The sequence below is a fragment of the Eriocheir sinensis genome, chromosome 23, assembly GCF_024679095.1.
Source record: "Eriocheir sinensis breed Jianghai 21 chromosome 23, ASM2467909v1, whole genome shotgun sequence".
Classification (NCBI taxonomy): domain Eukaryota; kingdom Metazoa; phylum Arthropoda; class Malacostraca; order Decapoda; family Varunidae; genus Eriocheir; species Eriocheir sinensis.
This window is the reverse complement of record NC_066531.1, coordinates 11,005,264-11,024,369: the sequence shown is the minus strand read 5'-3', so window position 1 is coordinate 11,024,369 and position 19,106 is coordinate 11,005,264. Positions and strand designations below refer to the sequence as shown.

Below are 19,106 nucleotides of genomic sequence, written 5' to 3'. Positions count from 1 at the left end.
TGCCGAGTTCCCTCAGCCAACGTCTGCGGACAAGGTACGGTCTTTCTTGGGCGTCGCAGGTTATTACCGGCCTTTCATAATGGACTTCGCAGCACGCGCGAGTCCCTAACCCATCTTTAAAGAAAGACGTACCATTTCAGTGCCTCCCAGCTCAACAAACGAGTTTTGAGGATTTAAAGAAAGCGCTTACACAGGCTCCGGTCCTCGTCTTTCCGGATTTCAAGGACCCCTTTCAGCTTTGTACCGACGCTTCGGCTAGTGGACTAGGAGCCGCTCTGATGCAAACAGATAAGTCCGGCAAAAAGCATGTGATAGCGTTCGCCAGTCGAGTACTTACAGCTCCGGAAAAGAACTAATCTGTTACCCACCTAGAGGCTCTTGCCATTGTGTGGGCTCTGAAGCATTTTCGTGACATAGTGATGGGGTACAAAATTGTGGTGTATACGGACCACGCGGCCATAACTGATCTTTTCAAGGGAAAAAACCTACACGGTCGTCTGGCAAGATGGTTCTTAACGATCCAAGCATACAATCCGGAGATAAAATATATCACCGGGAAAACAAATGTGGTCGCAGATGCCTTATCTCGGAATATTCCGATAGGCGCGATTACCACCCCAGAGGTCATCCACAACTTCACTTCACCTGAGCTACACACTGCTCAGCGAGACCACCCTGTGTGGAAGAGGTTAATTTACGCCCTAGAGTCGGGAGACGAAACAAACCTTCCTGAATTGCCAGTTCCCTTTTCACAATTCCTCCTATCAGAGGACAATCTCCTTTGTAGGTCATGGCCAACCAAACCGGTACCTATAGACCAACTGGTCATCCCAGACAAATACGTCCCCGTGACGCTTAAGCTGGTCCATAACACACCCACTGCGGGTCACCCAGGAAGAGACAAGACGCTATCTGTCACCAGACGAAAATTCTACTGGCCCACATTACGGGTTGATGTAGAAAAAACATGTCGCACATTGCGTCGTTTGTGCTAAGTACAAGGGGTCCGTCAAAGGGCCAGCACCTATGTTGCAATACCCAGTACCAGAGGCGTCATGGGATGTTGTTAATATAGACTTATTACAGATCCCCCAAAGCCAACATGGTTCGCGCTACTTATTGGTGTGCGTCGACCAGTTCTCTAGGTTTCTAGTTCTAGCGCCTCTCAAGGACAAGACAGCCACACGTGTGGCCCATGCCCTCGTGACTCACGTGTTGTGTCCACATTCGTCTCCTCGAATTCTTTTGAGTGACAATGGCACCGAGTTTAGGAACGCAGTATTGAGCGAAATATGCGCTCAGTTAAAATCACGCAATCCTTCATCACAGCTTACCACCCAGCTGCTAATGGGTTGGCGGAGAGGGCTAATAGGAAAATCTTACCGGTCCTCAGGCCTATCGTGAACGATCTCCACGATAACTGGGAGGATTGGCTATCGCACCTAGCCGCCTCCATAAATACGTCGGTAAACGACTCTACGGGGAAGTCTCCTACATCTTACATGGGGTGGAGAAACGTCTTCCGTACGACTTCCTAAGAAAACCACACCAACCTTTCTACAACACTGATAAGTACGCGCAACAGCAGATGCATATGTTTTCCAAGATACACTCCGAGGTTAGGTGTACGTTAAACGCTATAAAGGTTGAAATGATGTCAAAACAAAACAAACAGGCCGTCCCGGTGGAATTAAAAGAGGGTGACACAGTCATGATTAAGCAAGCGGAAAGAAGTTCAAAACTGGGGGTAAAATTTGTGGGTCCTTATCGTGTTGTTCGGAATGTCAGGGGAAATAATAGGTTCGAGGTTCTTGAGTCAAATAGTGGAGTTAGTCTAGAAGTTCACAGTGATCGTCTGAAAGTAATTACCTCACCCTTGGACCTTGATATTGGTAATTCCCCCTCAGAGTCAAATGTTCAACAAGATAATCCCAACACCCATAGCTATAACTTGAGACCACGAGTTTAAATAATTCATTCCCACCACTTTCAGATCATGATGTTGCGTTTTGTGATCATCTTGTTGTACCTCGGCACCCTGCTTGCAACGACACACATCCACCTGAAGCCTGGCGCCCTCACGGCACACACAGGAGAGGTCTTCCTCATAGAAGATGTGCTCCTCGTAAAATATCCATATACTTCCTTGACCAACACCACAGACACAATCAAGATAGTCTCAGAAAAACTACTCGGTATGGCAGACGTCATACGGGCTACCAAGACTAGGGAATCAAAGGCACCTTCTAGTACCAACTCTCTGAATACTTTTCAACTACTGGAGGATAGGATTCTGTTCTTACGGGGAAAAGTTGATGAGGTAGACATGGATTATTGTTTTCACTCAGTTCACTCTCGGGTAAAGAGGGGATTGCTCAACATCGTTGAGTCCGCCTCAAGTTCCTCTTCGGTACGGCAACCGACGAGAACGTGCGCGATTTGCGGGACCACTACTCTCATGTACTTTCCTTTGCTGCCCGAAATCGCAGGGTGATCAACGCCAATTGTAGAAAACTTGCGCGATTGCATACTCACATTGAGGAACTGCTAGAGCAAACAAATAAGATGGTAGAGGTTATCAACATACTTGTCAAGCAGATCGACCAGGTGAATCAGTTTTTCCTCCTTGATCAGGCCTTGCATGTACTGGAAAACGTCATTAACTCTGTCGCAACGGCAAATCAGCAGGTTATTAGCAACATGGTTGATGCAGCGCACGGTAGAGTCACACCTGCCTTGTTCCCTCTACACGATTTGAGAACGACTATCCATATCGGGTATCAAAATTATAGTCTCAAGCCTTTATTTACCCCAGACATGAGTCAATATTTTTACCCCTTGATCGAGTCCACCCTCACGCCCGATGCCATAATCATTCATGTTCCGTTTCAGAGGGCGGACGTGTTTGAGGCACATGAAATTGTTCCATTTCCCTTTTCCGCCAAGGACAGTGTGTTAGCCCTGGACACGTACCCGTCTCTTTTCTTAATCGCGGAGGATTTCGCTCTGTATTCAACGGGTAGCTATATTGCAAGGAAACGGTCTTCAGGCGATTCTATTGCTCTGCGTCTCTTTTTGCCTTCCTACCGGATGGGGAGGAGTGTGCGAGATCGCCCTCACCCGGGTGAACGCGTCTGACGCTCTTTCCCTGTGCCCTTACAAGCAACTTCCACCAACACCTGTTTTCCATAAGAACTTTCAGGGTCTGCAATATTTCAATTTTCCTCAGTCCTTCTATGTATCGGTAATCTGCCCGGAGGGTACCACTTATCAACGGGTTACTGGTCACTATGCCATAGCGGAAGCATGCTATATCCGCTCCACTAACATAACAACGTACCCGTTCAGGATCCGTCTGGTGTTCACGGCCAATATTTCCCATCGAGTGTTTCCTCTGCGGCCTCTCGATAACATCTTCTCCAGCATCTCTTATGTGACTAATTCCCTTAATTCATTATCTTTCGCAAACGAAACAGAGTTTGCAGAAACCCTGGAGGAAACGCTGCCTGAATACTTGCACCTCACCTACTTGTACCCTGGAATTTTTGTGCCAATGTTTCTGATGTTCGTCAGTCTCGTCGTCATGTGCTACCTTATTAGGAGGAACTCTGTCCTGCACGATTATTTGGTTGTTCAGACAAGGCGACAGGATGCAGGGAAGCCCCTGGCTAGGTATTTTTTTTTTTCTCACGCAAGACAAAGGCAAGAAATCTGTCATTTCTCCTGCTCCTGTACCTTAACATTGTACTATGTTCCCACCTATTGTTGTTCTTCTTCTTCTTTTTTGGAAGCTGGATGAGCATTTCATGTTCTGTCAATATGCCACTTGTTAACTACAGATACTTGTGTCTTTATGTTTCTCCATTGAGAGAATATTTCTCTGATTTATGTCGCACCCGCTGGTGTTACCTCTCATTATTTATGTCATTACTACACGAGTATTCCTGCTTAGCCATTGTTTTCATATACTTGTCCCATAAGCAGTCTGCTCAACATGTTCACACTATATCGGATCCACTACTAATTAGATTTTTTGGGGGGTGTCGCGAGGTCGCGATCAGCGGTAGGTGACCGAGCAGTGTTATAGTAATTGTAGTATATCAATGTATTATTATTATTACTTATTATCACCACGGATTAGGCATGCAATATCAATGGAAAAAATCCACGACAGATAGATCACGCCACCTTGTAGGAATGTCAGCTGTCAGTGTTTACCATCTCAGTTTGTATACAAAGCATTTCATCAAGCTTAGAGGTCACCTTGACATACGTGACCAATTGTAACTTCATTATTTTCCACTCTGAAACTCGTCACTCCTTCGAGAGAGCTCGCACGACACACACCTAGCGTCTCGTCTCTCTCACCCACGCTACGCTGTATCTTAGGTTAAGAATAATTTATTCTAAGACAGCAAGAGTTTCCCTTCACGCCCGCAAGTCCCCGCAACCAAGCGTTACACCGTTACAACCTGAGGATGTACTTTTCCGATTTCCCGTGGAATGATTACTGCCTCCAGGAGAGAGACCCCTCTGTGTGTGCCCAGCGCATCTCAGAGGTGATTGTCTCTGGAATGGAGGCATACATTCCACGTTCTTTTTTTACTCCTCATACTAAAAATCCTTGGTTTAATCGTGCTTGTTCTCGTGCTATTAAAGATAGAGAGGCAGCTCACAAAAAGTTCCAGAGCCTTCGAACTCCCGCTAACTATGGCTTTTAAATTTCAGCCCGGAATCGGGCCAAATCTATTCTCTGACTTACCAAAACTGCTTTAATCAATAGAAAATGTCAACACCTTGCTTCTTCTAATTCTTCTCGTGACTTCTGGCATCTAGCCAAAAATGTCTCCTCCAATTTCACTTCTTACTCTTTCCCTCTTTCCCTTAACCCTGACGACAGCACTGCCGTCTCATCTGTCTCTAAGGCTCAAACTTTCTGTAAGAACTCCACCCTGCACGATTATGGGCATATTCCTCCTACTCACCCCCCCTCTGAATCCTTTATGCCCGTTATTAAGATTCTTCCAAATGATGTTTTCAATGCCCTCTCTGGCCTCAACTCTCAGAAGGCTTATGGACCTGATGGAGTCTCTTATTGTCCTTAAAAACTATGCTTCCGTGCTTTTTTGTAAAAACACTTTCACACTCACACTCACTCACGCACGCACGCACGCAGGCACGCAGGCTCACTTACTCACTCACCGTTCTTTGCGACGCGCACAACGTCGTCGAGGCCACTGTGTGAGATGTGACCTTCGCCCATACCGCCCGAGGTGACCACCAGGTCGTATGTGTCTGAGAGAGAGAGAGAGAGAGAGAGAGAGAGAGAGAGAGAGAGAGAGAGAGAGAGAGAGAGAGAGATGTAAAAGAAAAATATGTATATTAATCTTTACATATGAAACAACAACAATAACAATAATTCCACTCACACAACTCTCCTGGACAGAGTGGAGTCTAAGGCTCTTCGTCTCATCAGTTCTCCTCCTCTTACTGACAACCTTCTACCTCTTAATTAAATTCCGCCGCTATGTTGCCTCTTTTTCTATCTTTTATCGATATCTTCATGATGACTGCTCTTCTGAACTTGCTAACTGCATGCCTCCCTCCCTCCCGCGGCCCCGCTGCACACGACTTTCTACTCATGCTCATCCCTATACTATCCAAAACCCTTATGCAAGAGGTAAACTCTGGAACAACCTTCCTTCGTCTGTATTTCCCCCTGTCTATGACTTGACTTATTTCAAGAAGAGTGTATCAAGACACCTCTCCACTCGAAATTGACCTCTATTTTGGCTACTCTTTACTTTTATCTTTTATGGGAGCGGCGAGTATCAGGCTTTTTTTTGTACTCTTCTTGTTGCCCTTGAGCCGTGTCCTTTGATGTAAAAAAAAAAAAAACTACTAATACCTTTGGGCACGGTGGAGTGTCCGCTGCCGATAAACTCCAGGAAGTCGTTGGTATAGATGCCAGTCTCCCGCTGCTTCATCATGCACTCCGACGGGTCCACAGCGTCTATGTGCCTGTGGGAGCGGCTGTAGTAGTTGTAGTAGTAGTAGTAGTAGAAGTTATAGCAGTAGTAGTAGTTGTTGGGAATCAGTAAATTTACCCTACCCAACAGTTAGGTCACTCGCAAAGTGAATAACACACCCGTCAGACAATCCCAAACAAACAAGTGCTTACCAGCTATTAGGTGGTGAAGGTATCCAACAAGCAACTCCAGACAGCCGAACAAATAATAATCCTACCGGATCCGTGTAGTAAAATCTATCTGTCTCAAATAACTGCTGGGGGCACTTAGCTGAGAAGCGGGTTTCAAAAGATATTGTTGTCTCTGAAGTCTCGTTGCCGGGTGTAGTATCCCTCAGTCAGTTAATAGAAGGCACACTGCGTCCGAGTTAATGGGTGGGCTGCAGTGCCTTGGTCTTTACTTTGTGAAGGCCGGTGGTGGAGTGAGAGAAAACCAACCACGTGGTCTGAAGCGATATTTTTAATTTATCTCGCCAGATAGCGTGGCTTTCCTCTCTGTTTCCATAGGTTAAATTATCCTTGCTCTTTAATTTTAATTCAGCAAGAACAATTATTTATTATTTCATGAAAGGAAACACTTCACTATTGTTATTCCTTTCATGGTAAATGTGGTTAGTCTTCAGGCAGTGAATAAGTTGATTCTGTCTCGGTTTGGGAGCCGATGACCGAAGTATTCAAGTACCATCGAAGGCTAATTTGAGCTCAGACGATACTCATAGTTGGCTTGAACTCTCGGCCCGGGACTAGTTACATAAGGATAATAGTTAATTTGTCTAGTCCCCCGGTTAACTGGCCTAATTCCTAACATAATATAGTCTATCGATTTTAACTTGAGCCCTTGGGCGTGACACAAGGATTCCCCACGAGACCGCGCTGGTGCCACATCACTCCATTACTCTCCTCAGAGAGGGTGGCTACCTCTCTCTCTCTCTCTCTCTCTCTCTCTCTCTCTCTCTCTCTCTCTCTCTCTCTCTCTCTCTTTGCATGGCTGCGCAGGGCGCGAGAGTGAGATCTACTTCATTTTTCCATTGTGGCGTAACGCTGAATGGTGCGGCCTGGCGCCTGTTGCCAAGGTCCGTCAGGCGACATCGTTGCATGAGCCACGTTGCCAAGTGATATGGAAGGTTTACTGAGTCGTTGTCTTTCCCTCTAATCCCAAGCCATTCATAACACCACGCAGTCTTATTATGAATATATATATATATATATATATATATATATATATATATATATATATATATATATATATATATATATATATATATATATATTCCAAAAATAGATAACGTACAGACTAACAGTGAGACATAATGCCATGCGCAGGTCATCGCTAGATCTGTAAACAAATGGGGTTTCCCCGGGCTAAGCCACAGGGCTCAATTTTCAGTTAGAGTCGATGGACTATAGTAATGCCGCTCCTGCCCGCTCCCAGTTCCCACCCAGCGGCCCTGCCTCTACACAAGCTGCTGTAATTTCCAACACATCATCTTCATCTCTTGGGGTTGGACTCGTGTTGAGGCTGAGGCACTGGCAGGCAGGAGGCAGTGGACTGGAGGATATTTAAGTATGGTGACCGGACATCCCCCTGTCTGCGGCCCTGCGGCACCCACCTGAAGCCTTCCCGGTGGAGTTCGCGGCCCACACACCCCGTCCCGGCGGCCACGTCCAGCACCCTGGCCTTGGCTCGCCGCTCCAGGGGTACCCAACGCAGCGCCTCCTCCAACGTGATGGCGGGGCCACGGTACCCGCCTTTCCAGATCATCTAAGGGGACGGGGAAGCAGATGATTACAGGTGCGTACCCCAGGGGCCGCATCACTTCACTCCCGGACCTCACGGAGTAGTCGCCGGTTTAACGCAAAATCATTCCAGCGATACCCCATGATTCTGCATAGGCACTTGGTACCGAAGGCATCTCTCTCTCTCTCTCTCTCTCTCTCTCTCTCTCTCTCTCTCTCTCTCTCTCTCTCTCTCTCTCTCTCTCTCTCTCTCTCACCATCTCCTCGTAGTTCTCGGACCACTCGTCGTAGCCGGCCGCCATCTCCTCCGGCGTGATCCCCGGCCTGTGGACGTTCGCGTCCACCCTCATTGCCACGTCGCCCTGACTGCCGCCCTCAGACATTATCCTGCAGCAGGGAAGAGACGGGAGAATCACAGGCAGGGCATGACTACAGTACAGTACAATTCCTTTATACAGCCTTTATATATTTACAAAGGTAGGTACGGTTTTCTAGCCCGCGCCGCACTCCTCGCTGACTCGCCGGCTGGCTCTCAAACTCCGCCCACCTCCATGACAGGCATGGCCCGCCTCTCTCTCTCTCTCTCTCTCTCTCTCTCTCTCTCTCTCTCTCTCTCTCTTTCTGGAATGAAATAGACGAAGCAATTACATAGTTAGTGCAGGGACGATAGCTTGGTTTAAGAGTAGACTGGATAGCTACATGGACGAGGATGACAGGTGATAGTGAGGTGTGGGTGCAGTAAGGCTTCCCAGCTTATTGCACGGCCAGCTGAAGTTGCTCTCTCTCTCTCTCTCTCTCTCTCTCTCTCTCTCTCTCTCTCTCTCTCTCTCTCTCTCTCTCTGTGTGTGTGTGTGTGTGTGTGTGTGTGTGTGAGAGAGAGAGAGAGAGAGAGAGAGAGAGAGAGACTCGTGATCAGGCTGTGATGAATGAATTACACACACACACACACACACACACACACACACACACACACTCTGCCAGGCTTCACGGTCTGACAGGGCGGCAGTTCGAGCCCGCTCAGGGCGAATTCTTTCCGTTGACTAGGAGTGGTTACTATACCCCCTTGAGCAAAGGGGATGGGGTGTGTGGTGTGTGAAGTCCTGGCAGTACCCACAGATCGACGATAAAGAGCACTTGCTCATGTCGGGAGGGTACCTGCTGCTGGCGATTATGAGCTTCGGGAGGGCAGCATGAGCCAATGCAAGATGGCGCCACTATAAACACTCGCTTGCGCGAGAACGGGCTGGGCCGACCATCAGGCCCCACCGGGAAGAAGCCTACCGGCGCAATAGCCCGCGACGTAAAAAAAAAAAAATAGTCGCCATGTTAACCATTTTTCTTTTAATCCGACATAAAAATAGTTGTAAGCTCTAAAATGTCTTACTTTTATGAAATTTCCATTTAAAAGAAATATGTTAAAATCCTTCAACCTATTAGGCCCGACACGTACCATTCAAGTCACTTGTCGGGACCCAGAAGACCATAACAGCACAATTAATTAATAGTGACCCCAATCAGAGGCAAATACCGGAGGGAGATATGGAGACAAGTATTGTAAATATGATAGGAGAGGGAAGTGTCACGGGGTAAAATAAGATTAATAACAGGAGTGTGCTCACAAGGAGGTAGCTAGCCGACAAGGGTTGATGCCCGACTCCCGAGGCACGCCAGGAGACACGACGGTGTACACACCCTGACTAGGGAGTACTAACACGACTTACCTGCTCAAATCTCCCGTGGGGTTCTTATTTACTCTCCTTATGGGGCTGGAAGGCACATACGCACAGGCAAAAGGGTTACTGATAAAGCTCGTGTACAACTATGCACAGACTTTATTACATAAAGGAACAAGACACGGACAAATCTCACATACACACCCAGCTGAGCCTAGCGTTTCTCGTGCTCGCACAAGACTAACGTGCCCTGGCTACACTAACAACTAGCTACTTAACTTAGTGCGGAGGGAGAAGAGTAGAGGCTCGTTGCACAGCCTTGCTCGAGGTGGCTGCAGCTTGTCCTTCCTGCCGTGGGTCCTCTCATCAGGCGCGTGATGTCGGCGGTAGATGCGGCTTTCAGAAAGAGGCCGCCGCGGACTCGACACACCCAAACTGAGACCCGGTGTGGGCTGTATCCCGAAGTGGCGAAGCCCAGGATCCCCGCACTCCAGCAGGAGGAAAACCGCGTGGTGCCAAGAGGTAGGCGAGAGTAGAGGAACGTCGCCCCGTGACCTCACCAGACGGCGGTCAGGGGGGGAGAAAAAAAAACCCGAGCCGCGGCGAGTGATCTGACGGGCCCCAACCAAGCCAAAACTCGCCCGGCCGAGATGCAAAACGCTGCTGGCGCGGAAAAATACAACAGAGGGTGCTGACAGCACTCTGAGCAATACTGCCATAGGCAGATATCGTTACACTTCTCTGACGCGCAGCTATAACTTGCAAGTGCATGGCACCGCAATATAAACAGCGGAGCAAGCTACGTACAGACACGAAGAGGAAAGCAACAATCGCGAGCTAGCAACACAGGCCGCCCAGCCAGGCCGCGGGCGGCAACAGCCCCCATGGCGGGAAGCACAAAGACAATAGCCCAACATCCTCACAGCAGAGGCGTACAAGCTGCAGTAATGCACACACTACTATGCACCTGCAGAGAGTGGAGTGGTGACTCCTGAAAGTGCGTAAACGCAGGTAAAACACAGCGGGCGACCCGCACGAAAATGCACGCCTTGGCATCACTACGCTCGTCGCCTAGGCAACGAACAGGCTGAGTCATCGTGACCCGCCCCGCGCCTAGGTCACGTGACGAACTAGGAAAACGCGTCAACAGCTTCCCTATAGCAAATAATATTTAAATAACTTGTCGCGAATCTAAACCGAGACAGGAAGGAAAGCAATTAGTCAGATATACAAAGTCGTAAACATCTGATAAGCACTAACACTAACAAGGGAGGTTACGGAAAATACCAAGACCCACATACATAAAACAGATACGGTACCCAGTAGGCGTGGTCAGAAAGTGTGGAAAACCATTCAAAAGACTTTAAACACGTGACCTCAGTCGTGACGACATGCTATAAGCGAATAACTAAACATATAAGTCACTGTGGGAGCGTCATAAGAGTGAATCACGAATAGCAGGATAAGTAAACAATACAATATAATGAGCGAGCCAATGTTTGTTGACAGGAAGTATTGGCCATTGGTTATGTAGAAAATTAAAGCGTGTCAAGAATGTAGTTCCGCCTCATGCAAAGAAAAAATGTGACCTAGAAATCAGTAGTAAGACCAGACCGAGCTTGGTTCTCGCCTCAAGCAGACCTGCTACTCACTCAGCTGAGAATGGCTGTTGTGATCTTAATCGTGAGTAGAAATTCGAGAATCTAAGGGAAACCGACTGTATTGTCCTGGAGATTATAATGTAGGAGATGTGTAGTAGGATTGTGAGTGGGACAGGATTGTGATTATTTTATTGCGATGTAAAGCAAAGGTAGAAACCGCTGGGTGTGGTATAATTTGGTGCTTCCGTGAAATTGTAGTAGATTATACTTTAGGAATGTGCTATTAGGATTTGAGGAGAGTACATAATTATTGTGATGTAACCAGAGAGAAACAAACCACTGCTTGTGGAATGACGAGTGTTATTATTATTGGCAACACCTGAGCACATATTGTAGTATTATGTTTTAGACATGTCGTTTGTCATATGTTGTATCCATTGCTGAATATGCCAGTGTTATGATCGTCTGAGCATATAATATTGCGTAAGGCAATTACTTTCATTTAATTTTAAATAAATGTATATTTTCTTTTTCCCTTGATTATCTCGGAACACCAATCTCTAATAACAACTTCAGCCAGATCACTCTCCCAGGGATACGAGACGGTGAGATCATTTATGGAGTAATTAATGAGTGATGAAAGAGTTGTTTTAATACAAGCTGATGCAAATAAAATGAAATGTAAGAATTAAATACAAGAAAAGAAGGATCCACAAACTTTGCCGCCCGCGTTCGTTACCCTTAAAAAGGAGGGTCTTGAAATTATGATATAATAAATACGACCCTCCAAACTTGCTGATTCATTCAGCCATGTGTAGTTACCTAGTAATCTTTCAATGACATTTTGTACCAATCTTACTTCTCTTCTATAAATACTATCCGTTAAAATTACTAATACCTATGTAATTAATCAAGCACTCGATAACATCTGTAATCGTCATTCAGGTGTGTCGAGACTTCTGAATAATGTACGTACGTCATTAGGCTCGGGATATCGCAGATAATGGCGGACACTTGACTTTCTTCGCGGACAGGTAAAATACGGGACCTAACACTAACCCGGGAACACACACACGTTACCGCATTAATCACACGACGGACTCAAAATAGCCTCGCAAACCGCCTTGGGCGGCCGCCAAATCATTACAAATAAGTCATCCAGTGTGAAAGGCTCAGCCTCCAAGACACATTACCGGCAGCCTTAATGGAGAAGTTCGTTTTCGAGCGGGAGAGCGTGCGAGGAAGAGCCAGTTTGCCGGATTACTTGTTTTCGTCTTTTTCTTGAAGGCCGGACTTGGAGGTATTTGTATAATGAATGATGTATAACTATTTTCACTCACAGCCACTATCACATCTTAGTGTTGCTTAATACAGATGAAGGTTTTCCTTATATACTTATTTGTCATAGAGAGAGAGAGAGAGAGAGAGAGAGAGAGAGAGAGAGAGAGAGAGAGAGAGAGAGAGAGAGAGCTTCCTCAGGCAGGCTACCCATTTATCGACCAGCCCGAAAAGAAAGAAGGATGAATAGCTGGGTGAGCCCACTGACTGCCCAAGCCGGGATTCGAACCCGGGCCCGCGGATTCGTAGCTAACCACTAGACCATGGAGGCATAAAAAAGATTCAAGGGGTGAGAAACTTGCTATATGTGGAGAGACTCAAGCATATAATGCAGCCATTGTCAACAAGATGAGAAAACAATTAAAAGGAAATAAACTGAAGTTGCTAACGCTTGGTTGCACTGCACACACTTTAGATGTTCTGGCTCATGATCGAACAATTGGTAACATAAAAGAAAATGTGGTTCATGTTATAAAATACGTTTGAAACCATCACCATGCCTCAGCAAGATATGGAGAGAGACGGTCAATGTCTTGTTCTGCTCCAGGACACTAGACGAACCATGTTTGAACTGGGTCAAGGCGTGGCTTAGCAATAGGAAGCAAAGAGTGCAAATCAATGGTAAAAGATCTCACTGGGGATGTGTTACGGGTGGGGTCCCACAAGGTTCGGTATTAGGTCTACTTTTGTTTATTATTTATATCAGTGACTTAGATACAGGAATTAGTAGTGATGTCAGTAAGTTTTTTTTGTTTTTTTTTACAACAAAGGAGGCAGCTCAAGGGCACACAAAAAAATAAAAAAAATAATAAAAAAAAAGTCCGCTACTCGTTGCTCCTAAGAAATATAAAAAAAGAGGTGACCAAAACCAAGGTCAAATTCGGGAGGAGAGATGTCCTGATACCCTCCTCTTGAAAGAGTTCAAGTCGTAAGCAGGAGGAAATACATGTGAAGGAAGATTGTTCCAGAGTTTACCAGCTTGAGGGATGAAAGAGTGAAGATGCTGGTTAACTCTTGCATAAGGGGTTTGGACAGTATAGGGATGAGCATGAGTAGAAAGTCGTGTGCAGCGAGGCCGCGGGAGGGAGGGAGGCATGCAGTTAGCAATTTCAGAAGAGCAGTCAGAGTGGACATATCGATAGCAGATAGAAAGAGAGGCAACATCGCGGCGGAATTTAAGAGGTAGAAGACTATAAGTATGAGGAGGAGAGCTGATGAGACGAAGAGCCTTAGCCTCCACTCTGTCCAGAAGAGCTGTATGAGTGGAGCCCCCCCACACATGAGATGCATATTCCATACGAGGGCGGACAAGGCCCCTGTATATGGACAGCAACTGTGCGGGGGAGAAGAACTGGCGGAGACGGTACAGAACGCCCAGCCTCGAGGAAGCTGATTTAGTAAGAGATGAGATATGAAGTTTCCAGTTGAGATTTTGAGTTAAGGATAGACCGAGGATGTTTAGTGTTGAGAAAGGTGATAGCTGGGTGTTGTCAAATAATAGGGGATAGTTGTTTGGAAGATTGTATCGAGTGGATAGGTGGAGAAAATGTGTTTTTGAGGCGTTGAAGGACAACAGGTTCCTCTTGCCCCAATCGGAAATTATAGTAAGGTCTGAGGCTGAGCGTTCTGCAGCCTCCAGCCTTGAGTCGTTAAGTTCTTGTAGGGTGGGTATTCTATTAAAAGAAGTTGAGTAATGCAGAGTGGAATCATCGGTGTAGGAATGGACAGGACAGAACCCATACCGAGATCAGATAGAGTGGAAAGGTGCTTTTTTTGAATCTTCTTAAGGATTGATTCAAAAGCTTTAAATAAATAAGAAAGAAAGAAAGCTATAGGGACGGCGTTTGAAGGATTGACCGTGTCACCCTTTCTAGGCACAGGGCTGTATGAAGGCATACACACACGCACAAAGGTGTCCGAGGGTGGATGAGTAGGAGGAATATGCCCAGAATCGTCCAGAGTGGAGTTTTTAGAAAAAGTTTGAGAGAAGAGTTCAGCCTTAGAGATAGATGAGACGGCAGTGTTGCCGTCAGGACTGAGGAGTGGAGGGAAAGATGAAGAAGTGAAGTTGGAGGAGATGTTTTTGGCTAGATGCCAGAAGTCACGGGAAGAGTTAGAGAAAGCAAGGTTTTGGCATTTTCTATTAATGAAAGAGTTTTTGGTTAGTCGGAGAATAGATTTGGCACGATTCCGGCCAGAAATGTGAAGTTCATAATTAGCATTATTTTGAAGGCTCTGGTACCTTTTGTGAGCTGCCTCTCTATCATTGACCGCACGAGAACAAGCGTGAATAAACCATGGCTTTTTAGCGTGAGGAGTAGAGAAAGAACGAGGAATGTATGCCTCCATTCCAGAGACAATCACTTCTGTGATGCGCAGAGCACACACAGAGGGGTCTCTATCCTGGAAGCAATAATCATTCCATGGGAAATCGGAAAAGTACAACCTCAGGTCGTCCCACCGAGATGAAGCAAAATGCCAGAAGCATCGCCTCTTTGGTGGGTCCAGAGGGTGTACAGGAGCGATAGGACAGGATGCAGAAATAAGATTGTGATCGGAGGAGCCCAACGGAGAGAACAGTTTGTCAGAATAACCAAAAGGGTTTGAGGTAAGGAAGAGGTCTAGAATGTTGGGCCGGTCTCCAGGACGGTCGGGAATACGTGTAGGGTGCTGGACCAGCTGCTCTAGGTCGTTGAGGATAGCAAAGTTGTAGGCTTGTTCACCAGGCTGGTCAGTGAAAGAGGATGAAAGCCAAAGCTGGTGGTGAACATTGAAATCTCCTAGGATGGAGATTTCAGCGAAGGGAGAGTGGGTCAAGATGTGCTCCACTTTAGAATTCAAATAGTCAAAGAATTTTACATAGTTAGTAGAGTTAGGTGAGAGATAAACAGCACATATGTATTTAGTAATAGAATGACAATGAAGTCTTAGCCAGATGGTAGAAAATTCAGAAGAGTCAAGGTTGTGGGCACGAGAGCAAGTGATGTCGTTGCGCACGTAGGCGCAACATCCAGCTTTGGATTGAAATTTAGGATAGAGATAGTAGGAGGGAACAGAGTAGAGATTGCTGTCAGTAGCCTCAGAAACCTGTGTTTCGGTAAGGAAGAGAAGGTGAGGTTTAGAGGAGGAAAGATGATGTTCCACAGAATAAAAATTAGAACGGAGACCGCGAATGTTGCAGAAATTGAGAAGAAAGAGGTTCGAGGAGTCATCAAGACACCTCTCGGGTCGGCAGCCAGAAGGGGAGTCCTCCCTGGGGGCATTTGTGCCCCCCCCCCAAGGCGGGGACTCCGAGGCTTGATGTAGGTGCGCCATTTTGAAATTTGAATTTTGGGAAAAGGTGTATATGTTGTGTCAATGTAGTGTGGTGTGGATAGAGAGAGGATCTGTCTTTAGAGAGCAAGCTGAACTACTCTCCGGTGTTGTTTAGACAATAGGGAAACGGTTAGTGAGGACATGGAAGGGTCTTTGTAGAGCTTCAGCTCCCTTCTCACCTCCCATATATACCTCATCGGGAGTGGCTTGCGCCCGTTCGGTAGGTGTCTTCCTACGTACTCCGGCTATATGATGATACCAAGTTCGGTAGAGTAATTGAGTCGGACCAGGACGCTAGTATTCTCCAGGATGAACTAAACATTGTATGCCAGGGCGGATAAATGGCAAATGGAGTTCAACAACCCCTCACATAACTATTGCTTAAATGACGCTCCCACAAGCAGGTCTGGGTGCGAGAGGGATTTAGGGGTCTTAGTGAGCTCTGATCCCCGTCCAAGGACACAATGCATTCAAGCTAGAAATCGAGCAAATAGGGTACTGGGATTTATCTCAAGAAGCGTAAGCAACAGAAGCGCCGAAGTCTTCCTCAAACTATATTTAGCATTAGTTAGACCTCATCTTGACTATACGGTTCAGTTCTGGTCACCTTACTATAGAATGGATATCAAAATGTTAGAATCGGTGCAGAGGAAGATGACTAAGATGATTCAGGGGTTGAGAAACTTGCCATACGAGGAAAGACTCAAACAGTTAAACTTGCATTCTCTAGAAAGGCGAAGGGTGCGTGGAGACTTGATCGAGGTTTATAAATGGATGAAGGGCTTTAATAAGGGGGATATTCATAAGGTGTTGTTGGTAAGAGAACCGGGTAGGACACGAAGTAATGGGCTTAAACTGGATACATTCAGATTCAACAGGGACATAGGCAAAAATTGGTTTACTAACAGAGTGGTGGATGAGTGGAATAGGCTTAGCAGTCATGTGGTGACTGCCAATACAACTGTCACATTCAAAAATAGATTAAATAAATTCATGGACAGCAAAATTAGGTGGGGTTAGATACACAGGAGCTTAGGTTCAATAGAGCTGCCTTGTACAGGCCTACAGGCCTCTTGCAGACTCCTACGTTCTTGTGTTCTTATGTTCTTATATGTAGCTGATTGAATATATATATATATATATATATATATATATATATATATATATATATATATATATATATATATATATATATATATATATATATATATATATATATATATAATGAACTAAGCTCATGGAAATCAGTGAAGTTAATGATAGGGAAAATATTGATATCAAAGTTAGTGTTTTCTTAATTAGTTTTTCCGTAGTATATTGTTGCCCTGGTAATACGGTCAAGATTTAAATCAATGACATTTGAAAAGAGTATCATAATTAAAGTCGATTTACATCAATGATTAAAAAAATCCTTAAATTTAAATCAGTGATTTAAATCAACTTGATTTAAATCAAACAACCCTGCGTTATATAATTATGTGTCTAATAAATTAAACAATATTGATCTGCCTTGTTAGGAGCTCACCTTCACCACCCCCGCGCAGCCGCCGTACCCGAAAAGAGACATTTTCTCCACGGTAATAATTATGATAGCTTTCGTCACGTCATCGAAGTGTTTTATACATACTTTGAAGGTACAGTCGTGGGACGCAAGTGTTGACACAGTTTCCAAAATGTTTCGGACGCCGCCAGCGAAAGACGGCAACTATCCAGCAGAGCTACATTTGAGTTATATGTGACGTATGTGTGTGTGTGTGTTTGTGCGTGTGTGTGTGTAAGGGTCAAAGAGTGTGTGTGGGTGTGAAAGATATATTATTTAAGGATTTTTGTTACGAAACTGTGAGCGTCAACTGCACGACGATTATGTTTTTTTAAAAAGAAATGTTATGAATCCTCTTGTTTCCACCAGTGCACGCTCTGTAATAAGATTTTCTGCATTCCATAAGCTAAATACTTGCTTGGCTTTGGTCGTCAGTGTTCATTCTGGTGTGTGTGTGTGTGTGTGTGTGTGTGTGTGTGTGTGTGTGTGTGTGTGAGAGAGAGAGAGAGAGAGAGAGAGAGAGAGAGAGAGAGTTAAGAAAAAAAAGTTACTGCAAAATAATAGCCTAGTTTTCTTAAATGCATAATAATAGCTTAGTATTCGTAAATGCAAAGTAATATTATAGTTTCATAAATGCAAACAAATCGCTTAGTATTCTTAAATGCAAAATAATAGCTTTGTAATTATATTCAATTCATAATAGCCTACTAGTTTCCTAAATGCGCCGGCTGGCATGGTCGATGGCGACGTAATTGCATAACATTGTCTAGCGAGAGTTAAATGGTGACATCATTATATATTTTTTTATATTATATCATAATATTTGTGCACGTTATCAATGTTTTCTTCGTATTTTCTTAGGGACGACGTTGCAGAAATGAGTACAACATACATTCAGATGCGTAATAGCGTTGTAAACAACTTTAGCTGTCCTTGACTAAATTTGAACGAAAGGTAAAAGAGACATTTTCGTCCACAAATTACAAACTTGTTATCAGTGTGCACAACTGACAGATTCATATCTAATAACTTATGGAGAGTGTATATGTAGTGACATATCTGAACATTAGCCTCTTTCCATGCGATGTATATATTTTAAAGTCAGGGCCGGTGAACGAAACCGAGTGGACAGTGTGTCAACACTTGTGTACCACGATTGTACAACAGTAGTTTTCCTGGGTTATTGGTCATGGAGTTCTCTGACTTTAGGCACTGTAAAGCCAAAGACAGGGAGGGGATGGTAGTTGGGGTAGTGCTAATTGCCATTTGAGCAACGTAAAAAAAGCAGCGAAAAGGGGGTGGGGAGAGAAAAGGGGCAGTATACACGATTTGCCGTTTCTGTTGTAACCGACGGTGGAATTTACGAGCTCACATAACTATACACGGAAGGAAGTACTCTTGTAGGTGATGCAATCCTTTCACTTTCTTATTCCTGAAACATCAGTACAAACCTCTTGTGCTGCTACGAGGCAACCCACGGAAGTACTTACCAGGAATCGGTGTTCGGTCCCTCAGGCTGCCCCTCCGTCGCTGCGTCAGTCTAGGTTACACGCGACACAACAACTGGTCACATGCGTTCGGAAGAGTATTTAGGAGCCTCAAAGAGTACGTGATGGTTACACTTATGACAGGGCACGCGCCACTACCACCGGACTCCTCATATGTGAGCTCCGTCACCTCAGGCAGCCGTGCGCCACCCTGCAGTGTTGCCACCGGCCGTTGGGGTAGATTCCCTGGGACAAGGTTACCCGAGGTCTCCTCAGAATAGTATACTCAGTATGACTTGATTAACGATGAGTGAAGGGTATTTGCTTTGGAGACTATTTGAGAAAATATCACCCGCTAAGAGTTAAAAAGTAAAGTTGATTATGGCG

At 45.4% G+C, this 19,106-nt stretch overlaps 1 protein-coding gene across 1 annotated transcript; it reads right to left on the bottom strand.

Annotated features, from left to right (window-relative positions):
* Nucleotides 1-7,467: 7,467 nt before the first annotated feature.
* On the bottom strand, nt 7,468-18,864 carry LOC127002475 (uncharacterized). The gene is made up of 3 exons (XM_050868468.1): nt 18,723-18,864; nt 8,023-8,152; nt 7,468-7,790 (listed from the first exon to the last, which is right to left on the bottom strand). Exons 2-3 carry the CDS (start codon nt 8,146-8,148, stop codon nt 7,518-7,520), a joined length of 399 nt encoding a protein of 132 aa, XP_050724425.1. The 5' UTR covers nt 8,149-8,152; nt 18,723-18,864; the 3' UTR covers nt 7,468-7,517.
* Between the last annotated feature and the right edge of the window lie 242 nt (nt 18,865-19,106).

What these genes read in the sequence shown, in the direction of transcription:
- LOC127002475 (XM_050868468.1), bottom strand. Translation starts at nt 8,148, where the DNA reads ATGTCTGAGGGCGGCAGTCAGGGCGACGTGGCAATGAGGGTGGACGCG. An exon ending in CCGAGAACTACGAGGAGATG is followed by an intron (nt 7,791 to 8,022) that starts GTGAGAGAGAGA and finishes CCGTCCCCTTAG; the next exon opens with ATGATCTGGAAAGGCGGGTA.